General features: G+C 45.1%; 1 protein-coding gene across 1 annotated transcript in view; it reads right to left on the reverse strand.

Moving 5' to 3' along the window:
- Window positions 1-10,471, reverse strand: part of NRG3 (neuregulin 3) — a 1,735,002-nt gene extending 1,724,531 nt beyond the window's left edge. Inside the window, exon 1 of the mRNA XM_086922079.1 lies at window positions 8,917-10,471. Coding sequence (XP_086778205.1) covers window positions 8,917-9,649 — 733 coding nt within the window. The 5' untranslated portion in view covers window positions 9,650-10,471. The remainder of the gene's footprint in view (window positions 1-8,916) is intronic.
- Between the last annotated feature and the right edge of the window lie 1,353 nt (window positions 10,472-11,824).

Below are 11,824 nucleotides of genomic sequence, written 5' to 3' on the forward strand. Positions count from 1 at the left end.
CATGTTCGAAGGGGCCTCCTTGAGAGGCATCTGTAATGCTGTCACATGGGCTGCTCCCCATATGTTTGTTTCACATTATCGTCTTCAGTTGGGGATGGCGGCCTCTGCTGCTTTCGGCGCTCGCAGTACATGGTTTATGATGTGTACTGTTTTCTGTTGATTAAATGGACCTGTTTTCTCGCACTTTCTGGTCTGTTTTTTCTTACAATCACTGTGTGCTTGGGTATGGGCTCACTGTTAAGGAATGGGACGGGGAGACAGGACGAGGAGGTAATGCCCGGTTACTCACCGGTAATAATCATTACTCAGAGTTCTGGTCTCAACGTCCCATTCCTGAGCTCTTCCCTCCCGCCCTGTATTGGCTTTTGGGTGATTGTTTCGTTTCTGGGTTTTTTCTTTGGTATTCTCATGAAGTTTCTTTGCCGCACTTCCCCCTTTATTGTCACATGATGGTGACGCCATATTGGGCGAAGTACAAAAGCTCTGCTAGGTATTAGGTTTCTGTGGAGCAGACTAGCTGCTCACTGTTAAGGAATGTGACGGGGAGACCAGGACTCGGAGTAATGATTATTACCGGTGAGTAACCGGGCATTCATTGCCCGTTCCACAGAATATGGTACATATTAGTACCTATTCAGCCATACAGGAAGCATTGTCTCACAACAACCACACTGAAATTTTCCTGAATATCCTAATTCTCACCCATGTTCAAGCATCAATTAAAGGGGCCACTGCATCTTTGCAAAAAGTTGTGTATACACTCTCCCTCAGTGATTACTAGACTAGAACCACTTTAAGTACAGAGATCACCTTTAAGTCCATTTTATTATGCAGGATTCTGAAGACCAATCTCAGACTTGCATTAAAAATTCCCTCCTTGAACTCAAACGGCTTAATTGGAGATTTGTGTGAAAAGTTCTTTCAATGCAAAACTTCAGAACTGTGTCAAGAGCTGTATAGAGTTGTAACATTGCACCTCTCAATCAGTGTATCGTGAGCACCAACTTTGAACAGACTGTGCGATGCATAGAGAGGTCTACTAATAAACAAAATGAGGATAGTACTAAGACAGCTGCCAATATATAATGTGGAGTGCATGTCACGTACACCAGCAAAACACAGCCTTACCACTGAGGCAAGAGTTTGGCCACTGGATCAAGGCCACTTTTATTGTGAAACATGACATGAGTTTGAAAACGTTCCCATGAACAGCACCAGTTTACACTACATAAAACAGTCAAGTGCTCTATTAGTGCAATTCATGACATGTAGATCTAGAACAATCAACCTGCAAATAGAATATTGCAGCGAGTTTGGCCAATGCACAACCTAAGAATTACCTTAACAGCTCCATCAATTTACAACCTGGCGTGCATGAAGATCGTTGACCATGCACAGCCTATGCATTGCATCAAAAAACACTTATTCATGCACAAACTTAGAAATACCCCAAAACACTGTCAATCATAATTCCTGTCTAAAATCAATATAAGACTTGTGCCAATTAGTATCTTAATGGGTAATCTCAATAGACTATTAATATTGTCCTCTGCCTTGACAAAAATATATTTTCACATTTCATAAAAACCCAAAGTGGGGACTCATGCAAAATATTATGGCTTGGCACCCTGTAAGTGTTGCAATGGTGTTAGAGGCAGATTGTCCCTTGGAATTCTGTATCGTTCTAAATAATGCTTCTAAGTCTTAGAATTTACCAATCAGCCACTAAATTAAAATACCTCAAGTTTCCTATCTCCTGGTTTTTCATTAGGAATACTATATTTTGCTTTCTCTGCATGTAAAGAGACAGAAGCCATTTGTGATTTCACTATCCATCACACCAGGGGATTGGATTATCATTCTGCATGATCCTGGTTGTCAATTCGGTTTCTCAAAAGGCATTAGGGGTATAGTGCACATGTATTATTTTCATTCATATCATAGCCACCTCATCGACAATCAATTAGACAAATCAGTTCAATGCATATGTCTTACTGTCTAAGTCTTAACCATGGTATTTAAGTACCACATACAGCTTAAATGCACAACCTCTATCAAGAGGTCCATAATTGCCTGACCAGAGCTTTTCTACAAGATTCTAAATGAATGTTGCTACCCGTTTCTCAAGTAGTGAGCCTGTATCGGTGGGCGCCATTGTAGTGCTGTGTTACCTTGATGTCAAGTGTTCCTTTAGGGCCCCGTTCTCCACCACCAATCTCCCTGCTTCTGATTTCAGAAGAGCCGGAGCATGGTCACAAGAGCCCATGTGTCAGCATTGTGTCCAGAGTGGGAAGTAGTAGAGTGTTTAAAGTCCCAATTCCTATGGGGCCACTTCATTGATCATCCATTTATCAACAGCATTACTAAAATTCTGCTTCTAATGGTAACAGATTACGGCTGTTTGGATCATTTCAATTTCCTTAGAAGATATCGGTCTGCATAAGTAGAAAATGTACATCATTGGCTACTTAGTGAATATGGTCAGACAAACCTGGGCCTTTGATCACACGTGGAACCCACACCAGAACACCAAGTTTTGTAATAGAAGGTCTATTAAAAGCCAGTCTGGGCTATATATCAGGTGCTGGATGCATGTCCTACTTGGGCCTTTCATTAACACTCCCCATAGTGTTCATTGTGGGGCTTTCCAGTGCTTTTCAGCCGTTGTTGTTGTATTATAAAAGTAAAAAAAGCCTTCTTGAGGCAGGAAAAACTAATCTTGTATTGTGTACAGGATAATAAGACTAATGTGGGTAAGAAATGTCAAACAGAAGAAGTGCATCAAATAGCATACCCAAGGCAAAGAGAGACTTTTAAGGTTGACTGGACGCAAGTACCACAACTCCAGTATCATACCTGACAATAAATGATCATCAAAACTGGATGCAAAAAAGTATCTTTTTCTCAGACTTATATTTTTACATTTTGTTCTCTTGTAACTACTGGCCTCGTGGAGCACTAGGCACGACCTCAACAATTCTAATAATAACTTCAAAAATCCTAGCCCAGTTCCCAGAGAGCTTTCAGATAACAAACACTACTCATATGTCATCAAAGATTTGAAACGTTCTTTGTACAAGAAAGAATATAGTTTAGACACAATTGACTAGTTTCCTCGATCATGTTGTGGTGTTCTGCATTAGCTAGAGTAGCGTGGTCATTCAGAAATGGATTTACTCATTTGGTGTTTCCTACAGCAGCAAATCCTAATTCTCGACCTGATCTTTGCACAAATGGACCGTCCAGATCCACGTACTGTACTGTAATGCTTGACATTTTGAGATGGAATTGAGGGCGTGTGGTGAAGCCAACAATCTACATATGATTACCCACATTCTACACCGTACATGCTTGTCCATCAAATCAGTTCTTCCTGTGTCCTGTACTGAAAACGTTTTGGTGCTCTGAATCACCAGAGGGTTCTGAAATTTGCATTTCGTTTATAAGGTGAATACTGCTCTGTAAAGTTTTAAGAATATGTGGCATATTTTAATAATAGCACAGAATTGTTCGCCCAATAGAATTAGATAAAGTAATTTAATCCCATTGAGACCTCTCTAAAATCAGATGGCCAGGCATAACCTGGACTGCAAAAGTCACTCAGTCTAGCTGGCAGAAAAAGACAGCCCATGCATAAACAACTTGGCTCAATAGAAGCCTAGAAAATTGACATAGTACACAATGTTTAGGAAATCCATTATTCTCTAAACATAAATAGTATACACAAAAACTTCACACAGTCTCATTTTATAACTTGTGACCCATCTATCCCAGCTCCTATCATGAAGGGAACCATTGCGGGGACCCAGCCAGTGTTCAGACAAAATATAGCATAGGATCGACGAGTAGAAGACATTTAATAACAAAAGAGAGAGTTTCAATTGAGGGCAACTAGGAATTTTTATTCAAAAACAACCCATAGCTCTAACAAACCAGTGGTAAAGGTACTAGAGCCTGTCTATACCCTAGAAAGCATTGGCTCCTAACAAACTGGTGGTAAAGGTACTAGAGCCTGCCTATACCCTAGAAAGCATTGGCTCCTAACAAACTGGTGGTAAAGGTACTGGAGCCTGCCTATACACTAGAAAGCATTGCCTCCTATGGACAGCACCTGAAGGCAATACCGTCTGACCAGCAATGAAAAGGTAGCATTGATTCACCTGCCCAGATTCACCATATCCAGGCCAAAGCCGACTGAAAATGACATCTTTGGTCAGATTTTATTGTATGATATCAATCATCAATTTATTCTGTTACCATTCAATTACAGTTTGTATGCAAACGAAATATCTTCATGTAAGGATCTCATCATAGAACTGATCCTTGACGTTCAATATCAATATTCTACAAATTTTCATTGAGAGTTTATGCCTGTCGACACAAGTTGGGGTTTTCATCCTAAGAAATGAGGGTTTCCAGTGAGTAAAAACACATTGCAGGGGTGTCGGGCTCTCGTGTTCATTAATATGACAAAAACTGCTGGTGAAGTAAGATGAATTGTTGATCTTTGAGTTCTGGCTCTTGTGCAGCAATACTGCATTCACCGACTGATGTGTGGAAAAGGTAATCATTCCCTTGGTGACAAATCTGAGATCAGTAGAGATCATTAGAAGGCAATGAAGCAAGGAATGGAGTCCTTTAACCAAAGAGTATGTCCATAGATTAGAAGCATTGATCCATACAATGTCTATTTTTCGGTCGAAATGAAGTTATTGGAACCTTTCTCAGTAAGCTGTTGGCCACCATTTAAGACACGAACCTCCACTTGTCTTTATGAGACTTGGTCTTTATTCCTCCTTAAGTCTCTCAGCTAGCTGGGCCAGTAAAGATTTGTAGGTTTGTGTTCTTCTTCTGGACAGTGTTCAATATTTAACCACTGAGTTGCCAGCAATATTTATGGCTTTATTTTCAAGCTTACTACCTTTACCCATGAGGCTTTGGGATGGTGCTTGTGTATATGAAACACCATTTATGCATGGTTGAACTTATTAGGAAAATGTGAGGGGGAGTCCGCATATAAATTCTAATTGCCAGCTGCAGATCAGACAGTCTTACTAACAGTGAACTGAATCTGCAAATGAGAAGACAAACATACTGTGATAAAATGTAATCCAACATGAATGATCAAACTAAACTAAATGTGTCATACTTGTGACAGCTCATTACAATCTATGAATGTTTTTTTGAACAAAAGGTATATCTTCTTCACGTTTTTTGCAGGTCCCCACATAAAGGTGAAGAAAAATAGAAAAGACCAACAAGACACCCACAAAATAAAAGACTCATTAAATTCCTATGAATATACAATCTTGAAAAGAAGGCCATTTTCGAGTACAAAGCTCATAACCATAAATCACAACATAGTTTCTAATGAAGAAGGAACATTCCTTGTCTGCACATACTGAATGTCAGTCACTGTTCTATATAAATCTTTGTGGCAAAGCTACCCTTAGAAAAATGTAAACGTGGATGGTCTTGGGGCGACATATCACTTTAATTTGAACCCCTAATGCACACAGCAGGAATCAAACAGCCATCACTTGCATGTCATCGAATGCAAAAATACCGGACTTCCTTCACTGCAGGCATCTGAAAAAAAATGCTGCATGTGCTCAGTAAAAAAAAAAAAAGCTTTCAATTGGATTTCAGAAGTTATTGATCTGGTGTTCTGTAACACATCTTATAGCGAATTATGTCTCGGTGCAGCCTTTCAGTGGGAAGCTTTCTAAGATCAGGGGAGTATTTTTATTGTAGGATAAAAAGCAGATTACCTATTGTGGCCCATGCTTATATATCGAAAATGCATCCTTTAGCAATAGAAAATTCCTGAAATTGGTTAAATGAACCATTTTGATTTTCACCCAGTCACTGCATGCGAAGCAGCAAACTACGGCACAAAATAGCGTCAGAAGTGTTTAATCATATTTCTTCAAAACATGCACTGAGTAAGCCACTGACATGTCAAGAGAGTCATTTGGAGAGTAGAACAACGAATCCTACAGAAAACCTTGAGATAAACTGTTAAAAAAATGAGTATGTTCATTGTACAGCGATCACTGCTCTGAAGTGCGAAACACAACACAAAATAGGTCAATGTATTAAAATGTGAGCACAGTCTAAGCGGGGAAAAATAATAACCATTATATTTTCTGAAACGATGTCGTCTTTTATGATAATCTGCATTTTATTATTATTATTATTGTAAAAAATAGCAATGTTCAATTGCAAAAAATTATCCCCTGTACGTATATCAAATATTTCTGCACTCGAAATGTGTTTCTGTGCATAATGAGCGAAGGGATGCCCATTCCCAATGTGTTAAGTGAAATCCATGGCATTTAAGATTTTGAGTGTCTGATACTGAAACGGGATTTGCAAACTATTCTTCAGCAATACTCTTAGGCCGTGTGCAGGGCACAGAAAGTGACTTCACGTGTCCTAGTAGTTCAAGGCACGTGCTTCGTGTTCTCGCTCACAAGGTACACGCAGAAGGCAGGGGATGAAATGGGGGGGGGGCGAGAGAAGGGGAGGTGTGAGAAAGACTGCCAGGTGAGGCTGGGAGAAAGAGTTCGAGCTAGAGAGAGAAGGGATTGCAAGAGAGGGAGAGCGAAGAGGCTGACAGAGAGTACGAGAACGAGAGAGATAAAGGGAGAGTGGGGTGCAGAAAACGAGGGGCGAGTGAGAAGAAATGGAATGAAGAAAGCGAGACAGACCGTGGGAGAGGGGGACGGATAGAACACGTGAAAGAGAGGGAGAATGCAGGAGAGAAACAGGGCGAGAACGAAGGAGAAGTAGGGGCAGCCTGGCACCAGATTAACGGCATCAACCGCGCACAGCTGTGTTTAAAAAAAATGTCACATGCCCCACAAATGCAAATCCCTTTTCCTCGTGTAATCTGTTTAATCGCGCCCTAATGGTAATCGGCAGTTGTTCTGCCATCTCCGTTTGATCATCGACTGACGGACATGCCCTTCCATTGCACACCGTCCTTCACTTATATGAATATGTATACACGCCCATACTGAGGCGTGACGAACATGCACAATGTTCGTGGGACACAACCTGCCCGCTCTTATGCATGCCATGTTTTCCCCCCAGTTGTGGTATACATATAGACCCAGCAGACATTAACAAGTAATACAGGCAGAGTCCACGTTCAAGGGCTTCCAGCGTGCACAGACAAGCATGGGACAAATTAAAAGACAGAGCCATAGCGAAGAGAAGAAAATATGTATATGATTAAAAAAACGAGGCCTGCCAGTTCCCATTCACTCAGCTTTTAGGTGAGCCTCGGTGTGAGAAAACAAAATCCTAGGTAGGTTGGCAAAATTGGCGGTTGCGAAACTCCCAGGAGGGCGCGCTATTTCTGTCAGTGGAGCAGCCAATGAAATGGACGTCCCACGCACCCAACTCTCCCCGAGCTCCCTCTGAAAACGAACAGAGAGAGCGAGAAGCTTTGGAGCAAAACTCTCTGTTCAAATAATAGCCCTGGACAACCACTAGTGAGGCGAGTTATTGCCTTGTTTGCTATTGTACTGGCAGTTTTTTTTTCTAATTTACTGGCTTGACTGTCTCCTAACCCTGCAGCGCCACGAAGACCGTAGAAGAGAAGATTTATTGGCTCGTTCAGCAAAAACAATTACCAACATTGCGCCTTTTGATGCATGGATACGGTATATCTATATTGAAACACACACACACACACACACACACACACAAATACATACACACACAAGCACCACGCACAATTACATTCACTCCACTTTCACTTGACATAAGCTACTGCTATTGCATTCACCATGCACCCCTTGCAAAAACAGGCATCGGAACCAAATAAGCGACTCTGCCGTAACCTCTCACTGATTTATAGCTCAGGAGAGAGGGGACTTCACCAACCGCAGAGGGTACATTTATGAGGCATTTTGTTAGCGCGGTAAAGGGGGGGTTGTTGTTGGAGAGCGTTGCAGAACACAAGACCCTTGCCACAAAATACCCAGTTCCAAGGCAAGCCTCTGTCCTAGATAACCTTCAGCGGTTGCAGCACACCCAGCCGCGAGGCGACCAGTACATTAGGCAGGGCGTCTGATTGTACCGAGTACAGAGCTGCATAATGCGCAGAGCTTGCTTACGATTCAACCCGAGCAGAAAGGAGGAACGGCCTGTATTGGACGGTTTCTCCTACATACACCTCATTTGCGCATCCATGGGAGTCATCTTATAAAATAACGCCAGTGGCCTGGAAGGGCCCTCGTGCAAGGAAGGAAAATGCCCACCCCCACCCTCCAGGACCTGGCCGGGAAGCAATAGCCACAATTTAAGTAAACTAGCCCACCCTTCTCCTTCCTCCCGGTGCCACTGCACCTGCTGCACAATTGATAGCTACGCCCCTGCGTTAATATTCAACTGTACACTTTCCAAAACGCCCCTAGATGTACATATGGAAAACTGTCAGTACTGTGTACAGCAACACTTAACCAGGTGGGCTGTTTAGAGATTACCAACAGCTTCATTCATTTTACATTTTCATTTACGGAAATAATATTTTAATGCCTTCTTCCAGAGACTCTGTATTGTTCTGTCCACTCTCAATACTCGTGAAGCAAGGTTTGGAGCCTCTGCTACTGAAGAGCACAGCATTTCACCTCCAGAGTCTTATATTAACACCTGCCTGGGATACTTGGAACTTCTCATTCACACAGAAGAGGGTTAATCCTTGGAATGTGGCCTCCAACTGGGAATTTATTGACTTGAACACGTATTTCATCTGGTAAGTGAACGAGTATTCATGAGATAAGGTAATATTGGTGCCATATTGGCACAACCACACCCCCTTCATGGTTTCCTCCCACACTGCAATTGTGTTTGGTTGACTTCTGCTTTTGCCATGTACAAATAACCCAATGCAGCTGTACTTACGGAATTTAGGAAAGGCGGTGGTAGCTGGTGTGGTAGTGGAGTCTGGGAAACGGGGTAGGGTCCAGGATGGGGTGGAGTCGTGGAGGTAAATGGTGGTGGAGGAGGTAGTGTGTGCAGCAGTGGGCCAGGTGGGCACCGTCTGGGTGGTGTGGGCCCCCGGTAGGGGACTGGACACCAAAGTGGAGGTTCTGAAGTGGCCAGTTGTAGATATCATGGTAGGAGGAGATGCAGTGTGCCGCGAGGTGGTGGTCCTGGGGCTGGATTTGGCAGGGTTCCGGGCCCCTGGCAAACGCCCAGGTGCCCGCGTGGTAGTAGTCAAGCGGGTGCTGATCTGATTGGGGGTCCTGGTAATAATGGCCGTGGCAGCAGTGGTGGTGGTGGTGTCCGGGACCTTTGGGAGTGAGCTGGACTTTGATTCCTTAGAAAGGAATATGGGGTCCTGCCCGATGCCCTTGGAATCCATCAGATCGGTGGGTACATAATCCTTGACGGAGCCCACCACAATCCATTTGAGCAGCATTAGGCTCAGCCCCAGTCCAATGAATCCGATCAGGAGGGGCACCACACAGAGCCATGTCTGCTGCCGGTTCCACACAATGCAGTCGCTGCAGCGCACCTCCCTGGGGTTCTGTGCCTCGTCCCGCTCCTCTGGCGGGTTACCCCCTGCCGCCTCATCAGCCGCTGCTGCTGCTGGACGCACAGGAGGGGAAGTGGAGGAAGCCCCTTCACTCATCCTGCACGCCTTTCAGCCCCCCCAAAAGGCATCGGTCTCCAGAATCCCAAGCACCGGCATCAACACAACAAAAACACCAAAAAATCCGTCAAATCAGGAATTCAGCACCACATTTTATAGGGGACAGGACATCCCCGGGCCCAAACAGCGTCGCCCTTCCATGCAAAGGTCTGCATGGGTTGCTGAATCAGCTAGAACACGCGCCCCATCCTCAGCTCTCACATTCCGACCAGCCTGGACTCCCCCTTCACATCTTCTTCCTCGTTTTCCCTTTCTTCTCTTCCTCGTGAATGACAAAAGAGCCTCCTGGCTTTAGAACGCACATCCTTTATCCAGACCCAGGAATGGTCCACATTCCAGCACAGGGTAGCCTTTTTCCCCGTATCCCTTTTGCCTTTTTCCTAGTGACAGAAAAGATGCACCAGCATTCCTCGGCTGCTTCTCTGAGAGGCGACGGAGCAGCAAAATGCACCTGTTATTCAGCAACCCTAGCATCCAACCCTTGGTCGGCACTTTAAAAGACAGACCAATCCGGATGCAGAGGGGAGACACACGCACAGGCAGCTCTCTCCAACGGCAGCCGCGGCAGTCCACAGACCCAGTGATAAAACTCGAACCAGCGACGTTTTTCACCTCACAAAAGGGGCCGCAAACCCGGGTCCGGCAGCACAGGCCATCTCCGGCGGGGGCTGCGCGGCTCCCATTGACTCGCTCCTCAGAGCTCCCGGCTTCTGCCCAGGGAGAGACAGCAGGCTGGCTGCGGGAGAGGCGGTGGCACCTCCCCCTACAGCCTAATGGTGGTTTCTTAATGCGCACAAGATAAATAAATGATCCGAGCGAGTCCCCCAGGAGGGGCTTGGAGACCTGCGCCTTTTAACAGGTTTCCGAGCACGCCTGGCTATGCTACTGCAATGGGGTCACGATAGGCTTCGGTGGATTCTTCGCGAGGTGCCTCTGAGGAAAGGAGGGGCTTGGGGGTATTTTCATGAGAGCCACTGACAGCCTCTGCTCAGATTGCTCGCCACAGCATCAAGCGGAGCGCGGTCCTCATACCTGCTTCGAATTGGAATTGATGTCAGTGCCTAAGCGATGTATGTCGCGATACTTTACCAAAGTAGTGGCTGCCGCACATTTCGGGTTGCAAGCAAACCTCATGCCTCGACTTGCAGAAATTCACTCATTACGGATGGAAGCCCGGAAATATCATTCGCCCAAACTTCTCTGGCTCTCTCAGCGGATCAACCCACTTCCACCCACCTTAACATCACACATTTTAAGCAATGGAGGCTGATAATTTTACCTGGGCGGGGGTGGCGCCACACATACGCCTCGTACACACCCATTCATTCACAACACACATGCACAAACACCCATTCACAACGCTCACTAGCAAATAGACATACATTCATACATACACACGAACGCGTAAACCAAACAACAACACAAAAAACCCATAAAATTTGCCTCAACAGCAGTTCTCGGACAGGGAAGCCTCGGAGGTCCCACGAGGACTGGGACTGCTGCCTTCCCTCATTGGCAGACCTAGGTCAGCCAATGAGGGAAGGCAGCAGCCCCAATCTCGTCACAGTTTGGTATGGGGTCAGGGAGACTGCCGAGCCCACCCCACACTGTGATGAAGTGCCCCTGATTGGCACTTTTTTCTTTGCACTTTTATAGAGGCAAACTCGACGCGAGGGTATTGGAGCACTTTACTTGAGCACAGTTACGTTACACAAGGACACATCATTTTTTTTTGTAGGGATGGGGCACTTAAGTGTTTTGTCCAGAATCACAGGATGTTGAGCCGAAGCAGAGACTCGCACCTGGTTCCGCAGCTCCACAATCAGCAGCTCTGGCCATTGCACAACATCCATTTGGCCCTGGGCACTTCAGGGCTTCAAACGGAAGTGCCACAACCGAGGCAAAAGGTAACGTTCCCCTTTGTCACAAGGGGGAGGGCCTCAAGGCACAATTGCCAGGCTGAGGAGGGCACGCCCACTGTGCTGTGAAATCCTCAGCCTGGAAAAAGAGCCTTGAGCCCGTCAGGAATCTGCGCATTTAGCAAGTCTAGCTCCTTGCTAGCTAATCTGGACCAGAAGAGTGTCTCTCAGGCTGACCTTTGTTCAGCCAGACAGACACTCTTCTTGCCTGGAAAAAGGTGGTAGTGTGGCTCCT

Source organism: Lissotriton vulgaris, chromosome 5 (genome assembly GCF_964263255.1).
Source record: "Lissotriton vulgaris chromosome 5, aLisVul1.2, whole genome shotgun sequence".
NCBI classification, from domain to species: Eukaryota; Metazoa; Chordata; class Amphibia; order Caudata; family Salamandridae; genus Lissotriton; species Lissotriton vulgaris.